General features: G+C 37.2%; 1 protein-coding gene across 1 annotated transcript in view; it reads right to left on the reverse strand.

Annotated features, from left to right (window-relative positions):
* SLC13A1 (solute carrier family 13 member 1) overlaps positions 1-19,666 on the reverse strand; it is a 110,470-nt gene that overhangs the window by 53,414 nt on the left and 37,390 nt on the right. The window contains exons 4-6 of the mRNA XM_036247211.1: positions 17,989-18,176; positions 17,369-17,426; positions 17,239-17,287 (exon numbers count right to left, since the gene is read on the reverse strand). Coding sequence (XP_036103104.1) covers positions 17,239-17,287; positions 17,369-17,426; positions 17,989-18,176 — 295 coding nt within the window. The remainder of the gene's footprint in view (positions 1-17,238; positions 17,288-17,368; positions 17,427-17,988; positions 18,177-19,666) is intronic.

A 19,666-nucleotide genomic window follows, 5' to 3' on the forward strand; every position in this document is an offset into this window, starting at 1 on the left:
CAGCATAATTCTAATTCCAAAACCAGAAAAAGACACAACAAAGAAAGAAAACTACAGGCCATTATCCCTGATGAACATAGATGCCAAAATCCTGAACAAAATTCTAGCAAATCGGATCCAGCAATACACCAAAAAAATTATCCAACATGACCAAGTGGGATTCATCCCAGGGATGCAAGGCTGGTACAATATTTGCAAATTCATAAATGTGATACACCACATAAATAAAATGAAGAATAAAAACCACATGATAATATCAATATATGCTGAAAAAACCTTCAACAAAATCCACCATCCATTTCTGATAAAAACGCTCAGCAGTGTGGGAATAGAGGGATCATATCTAGTCATAATAAAGGCCATATATGAAAGACCTACAGCCAACATCATACTCAATGGGCAAAAACTAAAAGCATTTTCCTTAAGAACAGGAACAAGGCAAGGATGCCCACTTTCACCACTCCTATTTAACATAGTACTGGAAGTCTTAGCCACAGCAATCAGACAGGAAGAAAAAATAAAAGGGATCCAAATTTGAAAGGAGGAAGTGAAATTGTCATTATTTGCAGATGACATGATAGTATACATAGAAAACCCCAAAGACTCCATCAAAAGTTTACTAGACTTAATAAATGAATTTGGCAAAGTAGCAGGATACAAAATTAATGTCAAGAAATTGATGGCATTCTTATACACCAATGATGAACTCACAGAGAGAGAAACTAAGCAAACAATCCTATTGACCATTGTGGCAAAATAATTAAAATACCTAGGAATAAACTTAACCAGAGAAATAAAGGACCTATTCGCAGAAAACTACAGGTCATTGAAAAAAGAAATAGAGTAAAATATAAAAAAGTGGAAGCACATACCCTGTTCATGGATTGGGAGAATTAGCATCATTAAAACGTCCATATTACCCAAAGCAATCTATAGATTCAATGCAATCCCCATCAAAATACCAACAGCATACTTCACAGAATTAGAACAATTACTTCAAAAGTTCATATGGAACCAAAAAAGCCCTCGAATAGCCACAGAAATCTTGAAAAAGAAGAACAAAGTTGGAGGAATCACAATACCAGATTTCAGGTTATACTACAAAGCCACTGTAATCAAACAGCCTGGTACTGGCACAAAAACAGGCATATAGACCAGTGGAACAGAACAGAGAACCCAGAAATGGACCCAAGGCAATATGCTCAATTAATATTTGACAAAGGTGGCAAGAGCATACAATGGAGTAAGGACAGCCTCTTTAATAAATGGTGCTGGGAAAATTGGACAACTACTTGCGGAAAAATGAAACTAGACCATCAACTTACACCCTACACGAGAATAAACTCAAAATGTATAAAAGACTTAAATGTAACTCATGAATCCATAAAAATCCTAGAAGAGACTGTAGGCAACAAAATTTCAGACATCATACGCAGCAGAATTTTTACTGACACATCACCTAAAGCAATAGAAACAAAGGAGAAAATGGACACATGGGACTACATCAAACTCAAAAACTTCTGCACAGCAAAAGATACAATCATCAAATGGAAAGGCTATCCACTGTATGGGAGAGCATAATTGCCAATGATATATCAGATAAGGGGTTAATTTCCAATACATATAGAGTGCTCATACAACTCCACAGAAGGAAGACAAAGAATCCAATTAAAAAATGGGCAGAGGAACTAAATAGACACCTCTCCAAACAGGACATTCAAATGGCTAAGAAACATATGAAGAAATGCTCATCATCACTGATCATCAGAGAGATGCAAATTAAAACAATGAGGTATCACCTCACACCTGTCAAAATGGCAGCCATCAACAAATCATAAAACAACAAGTGTTGGCGAGGGTGTGGAGAAAAGGGGACTCTAGTACACTGCTGGTGGGAGTGAAGACTGGTGCAGCCACTATGGAAAACAATATGGTGTTACCTCAAAAAATTAAAAATTGAACTTTCATTTGCCCCAGTGATCCCACTTCTAGGAATATACCCTTAGAAGCATAAAACACCAATCAGAAAGAATATATGTACCCCCATGTTTGTAGCAGCACTATTTACAATAGCTAAGATCTGGAAACAGCCCAAGTGTCCATCAGTAGACGAATGGATAAAAAAGCAGTGGTACATATACACAATGGAGTACTACGCAGCTGTAAGAAAGAAAGACCTCTTATTCTTTGAGATTACATGGAGGGACCTGGAAAGTATCATCCTAAGTAAAACAAGCCAAAGAGAGAAAGACAAGTTTCATATGATCTCACTTATTTGTGGAATATAATGAACATAACTGTCTGAGGAAGGGGGTAGTCCCAGAGTCGCAGAAGTGGAATACAGACTGACAATCCCCTAAATAGGGGTGGTGGTGTGGAGGAGATAAACCACAGGACTTATACGCATGTATGCATGAACAGTGGACATGGACTACAAACTGGGGAAAGGGCAGGGAGGGAGGGAGAGGGGGGAATCAGTGGGGGAAAAAGGAGAAACATCTGTAACAAAAATTAATTAATAAAAAAAAAAGAAAGTTGAATTGGATTTAAAATTCAACTTTATTTTGTATTCTAGAAGCACAGAAAACTGCCAACTTGAAATGGATTTCAGACTTAAACAAAAGAACTGAAATTATAAAATTCCTAGAAGAAAACATGAAAGAAAGGCTCCTTTATATTGGTCTTGGCAAGGATTTTTTTGGCTATGACATCAAAAGCAAAAATTAAGAAGTGGGACTACATCAAACTAAAAAGCTTCTGCATGGCAAAAGAAACAATCAACAAAATGACAAGACAACCTATGTTAATAGGAGAAAGTATTTGCAAATCATGTATCTGGTAAGGGGTTTATATCCAAAATACAAAAAGAACTCAAACACCTTAATAGAAAATAAAACAGACAATGCAATTTTTTAAAAAGGAGAGGAACTGAATACATATTATTACAAAAAAAAGATGTACAAATGCTCAATAGCTCTGTGAATAGGTGCTCAAATCATTTACCATCAGGTGACTAAAAATCAAAACCACATTGAGTGAGACATCATCTCACATTGAGCTCGGCCCCAAGGCTAAGGCAACTAGATTCCATTATTTTTTTTTTATCCTCACCCGAGAACATTTTTCCATTTTTTTGTTCAGATAGAGTGAAAGGGAGAGAATGAAACATCAACGTGAAAGGGACACATCGAGTGGTTGCCACCCGCACAACCCATCCAGGGTTAGGGACAAACTGCAAACGAGGTATGTGCTGTTAGTGGAAACCGAACCTGGGTCTCTCTGGACCGCAGGCCGAGGCTCTAACTGCTGAGCCAAACTGACCACGGCTAGATTCCAATCTTATCTGGGCCCTTGGCTAAGGCAACTAAGCAACTCTATTTTTATCGGCAGTGGACCTTCCTCAGTATTTTTCCAATAATAGATTGATTACCCCTAGAAGTAGAGGAACTTGGCCTAAGGTTATGGTTGACCTACATAACAGGATGTATCTTGCAGTTTCTGAGTATCAGGGACTGAAAATCATGAGCTCAGTGACTAACGCTTATTTTGGCTTCTGTAATAATTGCTTTTGCACCCACTATTGTACCAGTTCCCTGAAGGGGAGCCAAAAGGAAATGTGGCTTCTGTCTTTAAAAGTGGACAAGCAATAACAATTGGGGCTGTTGATTTGGGGAAACTATGCCCACCTCAGCCCACTGGTGAATAAAGTGCTCCTCTCATTTATGATTCGGCTGTGCGTCTCTGATTATCTCGCTGACATGTCATAACAACACCTGTTAGAATGGGTATCATTACAATAGCATTATGCTAAGAGGATAGAGAAAGACAAATACTGCATGGTATCATTTATATGTGAAATCTAAAAAAGCCGATTAAAAACTACCACTCATAAAAACAGAGTGGTGGTTACCAGGGGCTAGAGGTGGGGAAAATGGGGAGATGTCCAAAGGATACAACTTCCACTTATAAGATAAATTAGTTCTGGGGATCTATTGTACAACACTATAATACTTGCATATTTGAGAGGTTTTTTTTTGTTTGTTTTTGTTTTTGGGGGTTTTTTGTTGTTTATTTTTTATCCTCACCCGAGGATATTTTTACATTTTTTGTACAGATAGAGCGGGAGGGAGAGAGAGAGAAACATCGATGTGAAGGGACACATCGAGTGCCTGCCACCCACACGACCAACCAGGGCTGGGGACAAACTGCAACCGAAGTACGTGCCCTTAGCGGGAACCGAACCCGGGTCTCTCCGGACCGCAGGCCGACGCTCTAACCGCTGAGCCAAACTGGCCAGGGCCATACTTGAAAGTTTTAAAGGGAGTAGATCTTAAATATTTCAACACACACACACAATTAAGTATGTAACATGATGGATGTGTTAACTAACACTATGGTGGTAATTATTTTGCAGTGTGTAAGTGTATCAAATCAACATGTTATACACTTTAAACTTACATGTTATGTGTCAATTATATCTCAATAAAACTGTAAAAGGGTGATATTAATCTGATCCATGGTTTATCTTTCAACCTTTATCAGTTTGCTTCTTCTATTATTATAATTTATATTCAGAATGAGTTTTTAAATCTAATTGTAATATTTAAGAAAAATATTACTAAACTTATTCATTCACTCAGCAAATATTTACCAAATGCTTACACTATGGCAATTAACTAGATATTTAAGATATAAATAAACAAATAGAAAAAGATTTTTTTTTTATTTTATTTTTTTATTTTTTTATCCTCACCCGAGGACATTTTTCCATTTTTTGTTCAGGTAGAGTGGGAGGGAGAGAGAGGAACAGAGAGAGAGAGAGAGAAACATCGATGTGAAAGGGACACATCGAGTGGCTGCCACCCGCACAACCAACCAGGGCCGGGGACAAACTGCAACCGAGGTAGTGCCCTTAGCGGGAACCGAACCCCGGTCTCTCAGGACCGCAGGCCGACGCTCTAACCGCTGAGCCAAACCGGCCAGGGCATAGAAAAAGATTTTAGTAGAGAAAAAAAGAATTACAATGGCAAATAAAAATTAAGTAAATTGTATAGTTGGTAAGAAGGTAATATATGCTTTGGAAAAAGTAACACCGGTTTAGGGAGATTAGGAGGAGATAAGGAAAATAGGTTGGTCAGGGTAGGCCTCATGCAGAAGGTAATATCTGAGCAAATGTTAAATGTATGTTTCTTAATATTATTTTCATCACTAGATTTAGAACTTATTTGGTGGTAATTTATAATTCTCTTCTACTACTGGGAACTTACTGCTTACCTACTAAATCAGTGTGTATGTCACTGACTTTAGAAAAAAATACTATATAATTTTTAAAAATTAAGTAAGCATATAATTCTAAAAGGTGAAGTAAAGTTATCAATCATTTCGGATTGATTTTTTTTATGTTTATTCATTCATTGATTCAAAAGCAGGTTTTATTTTTAATTAATTTATTTCTTGTTGTTATAGATGTTTCTCCTTTTTACCCCACTGATTCCCCCGTCCTCTTCCCTCCCTGCCCTGTCCCAGCTTTGTTGTCCCTGTCGATTGTTCGTGCACACATGCATATAACTTCTGTGATTTATCTCTCCCCCATCACCCCCTTTTCTGGGGATTATCAGTCTGAACCCCACTTCAACATCTATGGGATTGCCCCATTCCTCAGACTGTTAAATTCATTATATTCCAAAAATAAGTGAGATTATATTATACGTGTCTTTCTCTGTTTGGCTTGTTTCGCTTAGGATGATACTTTCCAGGTCCCTCCATGTCATCTCAAAGGATAAGAGATCTTTCTTTCTTAAAGCTGCATAGTACTCCACTGTGTACATGTACCACTGCTTTTTCATCCATTCGTCGACTGATGGACATTTGGGCTGTTTCCAGATCTTCGCTATTGTAAATAGTGCTGCTACAAACATGGGGGTACATATATTCTTTCTGATTGGTGTTTTATGCTTCTAAGGGTATATTCCTAGAATGGAGATCACTGGGTCAAATGGCAGTTCAATTTTTAAATTTTTTGAGGTAACACCATAGTGTTTTCTTTAGTGGCTGCACCAGTCTGCATTCCCACCAGCAGTGTACTAGAGTTCCCTTTTCTCTACTCCCTCGTGAACACTTGTTGTTTGATGATTTGTTGATGGCAGCCATTCTGACAGGTGTGAGGTGATACCTCATTGTTTTAATTTGCATCTCTCTGATGATTAGTGATGTTGAGCATTTATTCAGATGTCTCTTGGCCATTTGCATGTCCTGTTTGGAGAGGTGTCTGTTTAGGTACTCTGCCCATTTTTTAATTGGGTTCTTTGTGTTAGTATTTTTGAGTTGTATGAGCACTCTCTATATATTAGTAATTAACCCCTTATCTGATATATCATTGGTAATTATGCTCTCCCATATAGTGGGTTGCCTTTCCATTTTGATGATTGTATCTTTTGCTGTGCAGAAACTTTTGAGTTTGATGTAGTCCCATGTGTTCATTTTTTCCTTTGTTTCTGTTGCCTTAGGTGATGTATCAGTGAAAATTCTGCTGCGTATGAAGTCTGAAATTTTGTTACCTACATTTTCTTCTAGGATTTTTATCAATTCTAGAGTCACATTTAAGTCTTCTATCCATTTCGAGTTTATTTTTGTGTATTGTGTAAATTGATGGTCTAGTTTCATTTTTTTGCATGTAGCTGTCTAATTTTCCCAACACCATTTATTAAACAGGCTGTCTTTGCTCCACTGTATACTCTTGCCAACTTTGTCAAATATTAATTGAGCATATTGCCTTGGGTCCATTTCTGGGTTCTCTGTTCTGTTCCACTGGTCTATATGACTGTTCTTGTGCCAGTAACAGGCTGTTTTGATTACCATGCCTTTGTAGTATAACTTGAAATCTGGTAATGTGATCCCTCCAACTTTGTCCTTCTTTTTCAAGATTACTGTGGCTATTTGAAGTCTTTTTTGATTCCATATGAACTTTTGAAGTATTTGTTCTAGTTCTGTGAGGTGTCATTGGTACTTTGATGGGGATTGCATTGAATCTATAGATTGCTTTGGGTAGTATGGACATTTTAATGATGTTGATTCTTCTGATCCATGAACAAGGTATGTGCTTCCACTATTTTATATCTTCCTCTATGTCTTTTTTCAATGACCTGTAGTTTCCTGCAAATAGGTCCTTTATTTCTTTGGTTAAGTTTATTCCTAGGTATCTTAATTTTTTTGGCGCGATGGTAAATGTGATTGTTTTTTCAGTTTCTCTTTCTGTGAGTTCATCATTGGTGTATAAGAATGCCATCGATTTCTTGACATTAATTTTGTATCCTGCTACTTTGCCAAATTCATTTATTAGGTCTAGTAAACTTTTGATGGAGTCTTTGGGGTTTTCTACGTATAGTATCATGTCATCTGCAAATAATGACAATTTCACTTCCTCCTTTCCAATTTGGATTCCTTTTATTTTTTCTTCCTGTCTGATTGCTGTGGCTAAGACTTCCAGTACTATGTTAAATAAGAGTGGCGAAAGTGGGTATCCTTGCCTTGTTCCTGTTCTTAAGGAAAATGCTTTTAGTTTTTGCCCATTGAGTATGATGTTGGCTGTAGGTCTTTTATATATGGCCTTTATAATGTCGAGATATAATCCCTATATTCCCAGATTGTTGAACGTTTTTATCAGAAATGGGTGCTGGATTTTGTCAAATGCTTTTTCAGTGTCTATTGATATAATCATATGATTTTTATTTTTCGTTTTGTTTATGTGGTGTATCACATTTATTGATTTGCAAATATTGTATCAGCCTATGCATCCACTTGGTCATGGTGAATAATTTTTTTGATGTATTGCTGGATTTGATTTGCTAGTATTTCGTTCAGGATTTTGGCATCTATGTTAATCAGGGATATTGGCCTGTAATTTTCTTTCTTCGTAGTGTCTTTTTCTGGTTTTGGAATTAGAATTATGCTGGACTCATAAAACAAGTTTGGAAGTTTTCCTTCTTCTTGAATGTTTTGTAATAGTTTGAGGAGAATGGGTGTTAGTTCTTTTTTGAATGTTTGGTAAATTTCCCCCATGAAGCCATTCAAACCTGGGCTTTTGTTTGCTAGGAGAGTCTTGATTACATCTTCAGTGTCTTTTGTTGTTAGTGGTCTCTTCAAGTTTTCTATCTCTTCCTGGTTTTGTTTTGAGAGACTATATGTTTCTAGAACTTTATCTATTTCGCTTAGATTGTCGAGTTTGTTGCCGTATAATTCTTCATAATATTTGTATACAATCTTTTGTATTTCTGTGGTGTGAGTTATGATTTCTCCTCTTTCATTCCTGATGTTGTGTATTTGGGTTCTCTCTCTTTGTTTCTTGGTGAGTCTAGCTAAGGGTCCATCAATCTTGTTTATCTTTTCAAGGACCAAATCTTTGTTTTATTGATCCTTTGAATTGTTCTTTTTGGTCTTCATGTCATTTATTTCTGATCTTATCTTTACTATTTCCTTCCTTCTACTTGCTCTGGGGTTTTCTTTTTGTTTGCTTTCCAGTTCTTTAAGATGTGAAGTTAGATAGTCTATTAGAAATTTTTTTTGCTTCTTGAGGTAGGCCTGTAGTGCTATGAACTTCCCTCTCAGAACTGCTTTCACTGCATCCTATAGATTTTGTGTTGCTGTGTGTTCATTTTCATTTGTTTCCAAAAAGTTTTTAATTTCTTCCTTGATCTCCATGGTAACCCATTCATTGTTCAATAACATGCTATTTTGCCTCCATGTGTTCAAATGTCTTTCATTTTCTTGTTGCAACTGATTACTAGTTTCACACCATTGTGATCTGAGAAGATGCTTGATATGATTTCAATCTTCTTGAACTTGTAGAGACTTAGCTTGTGTCCTAACATGTGGTCTATCTTTGAGAATGTCCCATGTGCACTTGAGAAGAATGTGAATTCTGCAGTTTTGGTATGTAATTCTCTATAGATATCTATTAAATCCATTTGATCTAGCACTTCATTTAGAGTCTCTGTTTTCCTGTTAATTTTTTGTCTAGATGATCTATCCAGTGATGTAAGCGGGGTATTAAAGTCCCCTGATATGACTGTATTGCTGTTGATTTCTCCTTTGAAGTCCTCCAAAATATTTTTAGTATATGTTTGTGTTCCTATTGTGGGTACATATATGCTTACCAAGGTTATATCTTCCTGTTGGAGAGATTCTTTTAGTATTATGTAGTGGTCTTATGCCCTTCTTTTTGAAATCTACTTCATCAGATATGAGTATTGCTACCCCAGCTTTTTTTTGCTTTCCATTTGCTTGAAAGATTTTCCCCATTCCTTCACGTTCAACCTATGTAAGTCTTTTGTTATGAGGTGGGTCTCTTGTAAACAACATATATGTGAGTCATGCTTTCTTATCTAGTCAGCTACTCTGTGTCATTTTATCGAAGCATTGAAACCATTCACATTTAAGGTGATAATTGATATGTACTTATTTATTGCCATGTTTGTTTAGTTTGGTTCCATTTTTCGTCCTTTCTACTAATTACAGCAGTCCTTTTAGCATATCTTGCACTGCTCGTTTGGTGTTAATATATTCTCTTAGCCTTTTTTTTTTTTTGTCTGGGAAGCTCTTCATTTGACCTTCTATTTTGAATGATATCCTTGCTGTATAGAGTAATGTTGGATTTAGATCCTTTTTTTTCATGACCTTGATCACTTTATGCCACTCCCTTCTGGACTGTAGCGTTTCTGTTGAGAAGTCAGCTGAGAGCCTTATGGGGTTTCCTTTGTAGGTAACCTGTTGCTTATCTATTGCTGCCTTTAGGATTCTCTTTTTGTCTTTAATTTGTGGCATTTTTATTACTATGTGTCTTGCTGTGAGCCTGTTTGGGTTCTTACTTGCGGCTCTCTGTGCTTCTTGTATTTGAATGCTTTCTTCCTTCACCAAATTAGGAAAGTTTTCTGTCACTATTTCTTCAAATATATTCTCTAACTCTTACCCAATTTTTTCCTCTTTGGGGACTCCTTTGATGCAAATGTTATTACGTTTCCAGTTGTCCCACAGTTCTCTTAAGCTGTCTTCCTATTTTGAATTGTTTTTTTCCTTTTGGTTTTCTGATTGGTTGATTTTTTTCTACCCTGTCTTCTAATTCACTGATCTAGTCTTCACGTTCCTGTACTCTGCTGGTTAGTCCTTCCAATGTGTTCTTAATTTCTGCTATGTCATTCTTCATTTCCACCTGGTTGGTTTTCAATGTTTCTATATCTTTTTTTTTTTTAATCCTCACCCGAGGACGTTTTTCCATTTTTTGTACAGATAGATTGGGAGGGAGAGATAGGAAGAGAGAGAGAGAGGGAAACATCGATGTGAAAGGGACACATCGAGTGGCTGCCACCCGCACGACCAACCAGGGCCGGGGACAAACTGTAACCGAGGTACATGCCCTTAGCGGGAACCGAACCCGGGTTTCTCTGGACCGCAGGTGGATGCTCTAACCGCTGAGCCAAACCGGCCAAGGCAATGTTTCTATATCTTTACTCATGGTGCTGATGGCCTTACTCATGCTGTTGAGCTTCCTGAAGATCTTGACTCTGAACTCTACCTCTGATAATTGGCTTAGCTTCATTTCTTTGATTTCATCTTCAATAGAGTTCCCTTGTTCCTTCATTTGGGATTGGTTTCTTTTTTTTCACCATTTTGGTTATATCAGTGGGTTTTGGAGCCTGCCAAATTTTCCCTGTGTGTATTGGTGTTCTACTGTTTGTTGCTCCCTCTGCTGGGTTTGGATGAGCCTGGGTGGACCCACGTTAAACACCACTGTCAAGTCTTACTTTCCTGTGTAGATTTGCAAGCCCAGGAAAGGTTCAGTTATCCTCTAGCTTTTTCCTGGTGGGTAGTAGTCTTAGTTACTCAGTGCCTTGGAATGTAGCCCTGGTGTTCAGCATAAGAGGATTTCCAAAGGATGCGATAGATACTGGTTGTTAATGAGCCTCAATTTGCACTTCTTTGCCTCACCTGGGAAAGGCTGAATCTTGGGGTGGGGGACTGCTGCTTTTCCTCACATCTCTGGGAAGGAGCACACTGGCCACCGTCCTTTGTGGCCGCAACTCAGCAAAAACTCTGAGTGTCCTCTAAATCCTGGGTGTTCCCACAGAGTTCCAGCCCTGTCTGCCCTCCCTCTGCCACAGCCTCCAGGTGAGTGGCTGTGGCTATTTTAGCGCTCTGTCCCAGCTCTCTGCGCTGTGGAGCAGGCTTGGTCTTTAATCCCCAAGGGCGCGGCTCACAGCGAAGACTGCTGCTGTCCGTGTGCTCCTAGCCTGCCAACCTCTGGTGCCTCCGCAGATCCTACCAGTGTCCCTGGTTATATGTTCCTGTCCTGCCACTTTTTTGTTTCTTTTTTTCCAAGGATGTGTGTTTATTTTAGTTGTAATTCCTGTTTGGTCCTGGGAGATCTTCTTGTAGTTTCTATTCACTCCACTTCCTTTTTTACATCCTCTAAGCCTACCTTGTGTGCAGCTGCATTGCACAGGCCTTCCTGGTTCCTTAATTTTTCTAAGCAAGTAGTAATTCAAATGTAAAATTATAGTCATTTTCACTAGAAATCTAACCTAAGTTTTTAAAGTAGGAACATGGCAAAATAATGCAAATTACAAAAAAAAAATCTAACTCCTTCCTTTTTTCTCTCTTTGAAATTTATTTGAAATCATTCCCCCTCAGAAGTATTAATATTTGAATCTTTTTTTGACTTGTAGTTCAAATTCAAAGCCAAACCATACAGCATTTATTTTAATCCAACAGAATGTCCCATATAGTTCAAGAATAAAACAGACCAAAACATTATAAATTTAAATATTCTTTTCTTTTATAGCTAGATGAAATAGATACTGATTTTTCTACATAATCATTTTGTGTTAAATTATCCAGTGTAAAAACCTGGCCAAGAACAGGTGCAATTTATTATAATCATAACATAAACCATATAACAAGTTCATTCCTAAGAAGAGATTTATAATTGTTAAAAGTAAAAACATATTTTAAATGTGCAATATGTAAGATACTTACATTCTTACTATAAAGAACATTTTGCAGAGCAAAAAGTTATCCGTTAAATTTTTTTGCACAAAGCTGAATTTTTATGCATTGTATTCTAAAACAACCACAGAATCATTGTTCAAAGGACTTGCTCTCCTCTCCTAAATTCAGATCTCAATCTTCATTGCCTGAACTGCACCCAGATTATCTTACTTTTCTCCATTAAAAACTTATTCCTCTCTCTGTGTTCCCCATCTCAATCAGGCATCACAATTGACCTTTACCAAATTCACTGTAGCAGAAGTATCTTCTATACTTTCTTTCCCTTCATCCCCAAAGTCTGACTAGTCGAAAAGTCCACTTAGGTCCATACTCTCTCCCCTTCACAATGTTGCCATAGTAAGCTTCTCAAAGGGCAGAGCTTACTTTGCTGTCCTCAGTTTCAAAGCTCTCTATTTCCCCTCAGATAAACTAAACTTCTTTTCATGTTACAAACAGCTATTATTAACTTGGCCCAACCTCTCCAGACATTTCACTTACCACAACAACACACATCCCGAGCATCTGCACTGGAGATATTTCCTGACAAAAGCCCTGTTCCCTACATATTTGGGTCTCTGATTTCATTGTATTCCCTGAATAGGATACTCTTCCTTTTTCACTCATTCATAATCAGAAAGATAAACACCTACTGAATACCTTCTCTGTGTCAGGCAAAGGGATGAGCCAGGGGATTGAATGGTGAACAAAGTAGACATGGTTCGTGCACATATGGAATCTGCACTCCTTGGCTACCCACGCCACCTTCCTTCCAGACTCAGCTCTCTATCTCATACTCCCCATGCAACAAGTCTAGATGGTGCAAGCTCTGTTGGCTTCAAGAAGATTTGGCCTCTGCACGTGCCTTTGTTGTGGTATTTTTGTCATACTTTTTTTTTTAAGTCAATGTTCCTCACTAAACTCTGAGCTGCTTATCATAAGGAGCAGGTCTTTTCATTAGTAAACCTTGCTGTAATGCCTAGGACAGTGTTGGTTGTCAAAGCAACCTGAAAGGACTTAACCCAAGATTTAGGTGCTATGCCAGAAAACTGGGTTTCTAAAGATGACCAGAGAAAGTTACAAAGTGAAGTTTATTCTTTCTGTTTAGACTTTCCAATTTTCATACCAGTTTTAAAAGCCCATTGGAATATATTCTTCCCTAATTTACCTGGTATATGGTTAATTTTCTGTTTTAGATTACTTCTATTCCTAAGGATAATAATATTTTTATAAATATATATTCGATTCTCATTTTTAAAACCCTTATTGTACACTAAAGCTAATGGCTTAAAACGTATCTTTGTATTCGATTTCACTTCACATAGAAATTGCTCTTTCTTTGAAGATTTCTGTAAATAATGAGAGCACTTTCTTTTGCTTATTGAGTTGATGCTAATGCATTATAGCCTGAGGAAGGAACATATGCCCCATTCTACTATTTCTAATGCCATGATTACCTTAGGTCTATTTCTATGCAGGATTATTTTTCACTGGTCTTGAGATATATTGGTCACAATACAACCTAGTGTAGTATTTTTATATGGATTTATTCAGGGGAAATAAATTCTATGGGATAGTTTACAAGAGTCTCTTTCTTTCCTTTGATAACTGAAATGGCTGCACAACTTTTCCATCTGTATTTGACAGTAGCAACTCATGAATTCTGCATTGAATTCTTTAGTGGAAATGGGGATATTAATAACTAGACTGTAATTACATGAATAAGAGTTGCTCTAAATGCATAAGCTGGAAGAAATGAGGATGCTCCTAATGAAAACCAGGCTATCAGGCAAGCAAGATTTTAATAAAACAATGAAACACTATTCTGAGACTGGAAGTATATTTCTTTAAACTATACATATTAAATGTCATACCAAGGACCTAGTGAAAGGAGAAATAATGATGCTAATTTTCAAAGCACAAAATGTTTCTATCAGGATGTTGATTTCAGTCTATTTATGAAGGCTTATCAAGCCATTATACTGGGAGCTTCCAGTTCAAGATGACAGTGTAGGAAGAGGCTGAATTCACCTCCTTCCAGAAACACATCAAATTGACACCTACAGACAAAGCAACTCCCCCTGAAGAAGAACTGAGAGCTGACTGAACAGCTTCTTCACAACAAACAAGAGAGATACTACATAGAAACATGTAGGAGAGCCAGAGACACCACACTGTGGACACCCCACCCAACACACTGCCCTGCAACCCAGAGGGATCCTGGAAGGTCCCACACAGACTTGCCTGCTCTGGGGCACAGCAGAAAAAACAACAACAGTGGTTTAAAGGACATCTAGGCTATAGGAGAAGTAAATCAATTTATTAACCCTACAGCATCTGTCAAGTGGGAGGGGAGCTGCTGGAATTCTCTCTGGGTTTGGAGGCATGAGAGTGCTATTTGTGGCTCTCCCAATTCCCCTTGATCGCAAGTGCAGGAGTTTGATCCAGGTGCTCTAGTTTCAGGTCCATTCTACCACAGTGCCCTCAGGCCCCCAGAAGATCTACTGCTTATATCCAGGTCTCCCTGCAGTCTGCTCTAGCTCCAGGTTCCAGCTGGCCTGTCAAGGCTGCCTAGGCTACTTGTCCCCAGGACTCATCAGCTTCAACTCACCCAGGCTATTGCCAAACTCCAAGGTGTGGCTTGTTCCAGATCTCCTTATGGCTTGCTCTAGTTCTAGCTTGCAGCAAGAGCAGCTTACGTCCAGGACTCTCCTCAGATTCATACCTGCCTTAAGTATAGCTCCCGACCAGGTGCAGTTTGTCCCCAGGATTTCCTGCAGACCAAGCCACAGTCTGGCTTGCCCCTAATACTACCTGAAGCCTCAGCCTACTCTAGCTACAACTCCAATTGGCCTGCCAAGGTGTCCTATGCAGCTGCCCCCTGGATTTCCCTTGGCCCATGCCCATTTGAGCTTCAGTTCCAAGCCCAAGTGAAGTATACCCCCAATTTCCTTTAGTCCACAAGTGATCCAGGCGTACCTGGTCTGCCAAATACACCCAGTTTGTGAAGTCTACAAAATGGTAGGTCCTACACAAGGCCACTCTTTCAAGATTGAGAGAGGTTGCTGTTTTACCTAATTCATTGAAACAAACATAGACAGACAGCCTACATGAGTAGAGAAATATGTTCCAAATGAAAGACCAGGACAAAACCCCAGAAGAAGAACTAAATGAAACAGAAACAAAAATATCTATCTGATAAAGGGTTCAAAACACTGATTATAGGTATGTACAATGAACTTCAGAGAAAATAGATGAACTCAGCGAAAAGTTTAACAGCGATAGAAACCATAAAAAAAATAACCAGTCAGAAATGAAGAACACAATAACTGAAGTGGAAAATACACACTAGAGAGAACCAACAGCAGGTAAGTTGATACTGATGAGTCAGTGATCTGGAAGACAAGGGATTGGGAATCACCCAATCAGAACAGCAGAAAGAAAAAGGAGTGTTTTTTAAATGAGCATAATTTAAGGAACCTCTGGGACAACATCAAGTGTACCAACAATCGAATCACCGGGGTACCAGAAGGAGAAGAGAGAAAGAATGTGACAGAAAGCCTATTTGAATAAATAATGGCTGAAAACTTCCCCAACTTGGTGAGAGAAACAGACATCCAGGTTCAGGAAGCACGGAGTCCCAAACAGGATGAACCTTCAAAAGGCCATACCAAGAGACATCATAATTAAAATACCGAAAGTTAAATCAATAAGGATTTTTTTTTTACTTCAAATTTGGAAACAAACAGAAACACATAAACATAACCGGATATCAAATAGTGACAACCATATTAAAGAAAAATGGGATAAAAGATCCAAGTAACTTTTAGTTATAGTATTTTCACTACCTTCAGTCTGAAGATAAAAAGCTCAAAAGAATTGCAAAGAAAATTTAAATTTGACTTAATAGGTTAGTAAGTTTATTGTGAATAGTGGTGTGGGCATAGTAATTCTGAAGCAAGTTTATGTGTATTGTAAAACTGAGCAAAGGAGTATATGTATTGATCTTGTTGGGATCCAGGCTTCTCAGAGTGAGAGAAAGGAGTTATAAGTATAAAATTGTGAAAGGCAAGAATGATATGAAATGACTATTTTCACCAGTATGTCCACTGGAAGGACATGAGCAATGATACCTCAATGGTAATGAGCACACCTAGCTTCCAGATCTTGGATTCTAATATCACAACCTACTAAAAAGAACCAGGGGTCCTTGGACCATCTTGTGCACAACTCAGAATGACAAGCAGAGTAGCCAGCTTGAAGAAGCCCCTACTGACCAAATCTGGGACAATCTGAGATTTAAAATAAACTATGATTGTAATGGATTATAACCCACTGAATAAAATAAAAACCCATGGATCCATATTGACAGAAGTAAATAATAAATAATACAGAAGGAAAGACCCTTTTGGTAAAATGTTAACTAATAAATGCAGAAGGAATAACAGAGTTAAAAAATCATTATTTGGCAGTCATTATAGTATTTTGACTCAGGAATAGGATAGTCATATAACTTCAAATTATCTCCCCACAGGTTAGTTATTAATTACAGAGGGGAAAATTATAAACCTAGAAGACATGTCCAGGACTTGTTGATCAAAGTTAACATCACCAATATGGGAACAAGTAAAAATTGCCTGCCACCTGATAGAATCAATGAGAAGAACACAGTATTACTTTTGGAATATTCTTGCCACACAAGCATAACTAGCATGAAGTATCAGATAAACCCAAATTGTGAGACAATCTCTTCAAACTGTCAAACTGGAGAAGAACAAAGAAAGATAGATGAAGACTGGTCCTGATGAAGGAATGCTGGAGAGAAAGGACAACTAAAATGCAACAGGTGATTTCGGGTTGGATCCTGAACAGTTCTTACTACAGAGCACAAGCAGGACAACAGGTGACATCTGAATAAAGTCTTTGGGTTCAATAACAGTGTTTCATCAATGTTAATTTTCTGATGTTAACACACTTTCATGGTGGTTATGTAAGAGAATGCCCTTGATTTTAAGAAATAAACACTGAAGTATTTAGAGGTTAAGAAAGAGAAAACCATTACACTGTGTTTTGACTTAGGCAAGCAAACCAATTTATAGAGAAGGAAGCAAGTAAGAGTTTTAAAAAGTGTATACATGTCTAACTACAGCTCTAAAATAATTTCATGTATAATTATTTAGAAAAGAATCAAATTTAATGTACCTTTTCCAACTCCACATTGTTTGAAATATTCTCTGCATCATTGTTGTGTCTGAAAAATAGATTGACCCAGTTAATAATATTATTAAAATGTAATTTGGAAATTCTGAATCAAAATGTCAAATTTTTTTACCCTGAAACTGGTGTTGTTTTCTCTTTCTTCTCATTTGTTTCATGTCCATCAACACATTCTGCAAAATATTAAATAAAGAAAAATAATTTAAATGAAGGGTTATCTGTGTGTGTGTTATGTACGCATTACTAGAAATTAAAAATAAACAAATTCACCTGTAGTGACAATATTTATCTTAATAATGTATTTTATAAACATAAATATCCCCCAAGGTTTTTCACTGCATCAGAGCATTTTATCAGAGGCAGAAATAACTACAGTGAAAATGAGATGTTGTTTCCAAATAGAATGTAGGAATTAAAGATTCCCAATATTATGCAAGAAAATAATTTCAGTACAAAAGAGTAACCTGGAGGAGTACTGACAGACATGAGAGACAGTTCCATCAGTCTGGCTGCAGAATGGAAAGGGCATTACTTCTCTGTTGATAGAGACTGTAAATTCAATCATTAAGGTAAATATAATTCTCTTGTATAAACATTGGGAAATATAGAAAGAGGAAGGTTAAATTCACATCATGTGTGTACGGACAGTTCATTAAAAATATAAGCCAGAATTATTGAGTTTATGCCTATTGTCCACATGACTAGACCTCCCGCGGCCATATCTACATGTGATACCTTCGATTTCCAGACCATGATTGGTTGATCCACCGAAATAAGTCATCTGAGTAGCCTTGACCTGGGCTCCAGCACTGATGATCTGCTGTGCCACAGCCTCCACGATGGGCATTACCATGGCAGCAGTTGAGGTGTTGCTAAGCCACATTGATAAGAAGGCGGTACTACACATGAACCCCAATGTCAGCCTGAAATGAGAGAACTTTTAGTATGATCTTTGCTCGTAGCTTAACTAACACTGTTTTAACCATGAAGGATGCTGTTTATGAGTAGGGAATTTGTTTGTTTCAAAACATTGATGGTTAGGTTTTCTCTGAGACAATGCACTCTGAGGACAGTCATAGCAGTAGAAATCAGTGGCAGAGGTAAGAATGGAATTCTTATAAGATTTGTTTCCCAGGAAACTAAAAGTCTTTTCTCCCGAAATAGAATAACAACTAAACAAACAGATTGCAAGTTGCTAGATGGTATAATAACTTCTAATATTATGCCAATATTTGAATGGCCTTCACAGATGATACTTACCTTCAAATACTAATAAGATAAGGTGCAATCAACTTTTGAGTTTAGGATCCCTTATTCTTTCTTTTATCTTTTGGCCATATCTCTTTTTAATAGGATGTTGCCAAGAAGGCATAAGGGAAAAGAAAGAGATTAATTTGTATAAATTTGCCTTTTACTTGTTCACTACTTGGGTTTAATATGTGATGGGTAGAAAAAATAGTCTAAATCAGTGGCAAAAATGAAGTTTCAGAATTTTCTGTAGATTCTATTATCCATGCTCTTCTGAATCTAACATTCCTGCCAGTTGTTAAGAACTGGATATATTACATTGTCTTCTCTTATAAACAGAGTAGCTCCTTTCCCTTAATAATAATATACCTGAAACTATAGGGTTTTAAACCGTGTCTATAATCTTTCAAAAGAGACGCATTTCTATAGCACCCCAGGGAGATGGAACACCATTTCACTCTTAAAGAAGTGAAATACCCTTAGTACATACATGTTATAAAAAATTTTAAGTAAATATTTTTTCAAAATTTGTCTCATCTGAGTTATTTAATTTTTTGTATTTAACAAAACAAGTTGTTCCCTAAATAATAAACACAGATGTGGTTATGCCCTAGAATGAATTATACAACAGAATTCAATGTAATTTTCTTATTTTTCAAAGAAAGATGAGAAGGGAAGAATCACCTAAGGCTTTAAACCATAATTCCATTATGCAAATGATTTTGACACTGGAAAGTTTTTTTTAGCTTACATCTACATCCTTAATAGTTGGAATTAAAACTAAAATAGCCAATTAATTTAATGGAAAAAATTCATTTCAGTTGAGGAAATCAGTAAAATGAGTGATTTCATATTCTATAGATGAAATTTCTTAATTGATTATTTCACTTTGCAACAGTTCATTAAAAAAAAAAAAAGTTCACCTTGGAATTTTTCTGCACATATTTGTATTTTGTCTGTAATGTCTGCCTTTGGTTCCTAACATCCTCCCTGTGATTAAAGATGCTCTTGAACAAGTCTTGAATGTGTAATTAGACAAACAAGGTAGTATAAAATCTACTCTGAAGTCTGTCAATCTTGTATGCTGAGGTTCAAGGTTTCTCTCAGCTTTGACTCCTACGGTACATAAAAGGTAAAGAGTTGTGTGCAAACTCCCTGTAATAAG

Source organism: Molossus molossus, unplaced genomic scaffold (assembly GCF_014108415.1).
Source record: "Molossus molossus isolate mMolMol1 unplaced genomic scaffold, mMolMol1.p scaffold_m16_p_7, whole genome shotgun sequence".
NCBI classification, from domain to species: Eukaryota; Metazoa; Chordata; class Mammalia; order Chiroptera; family Molossidae; genus Molossus; species Molossus molossus.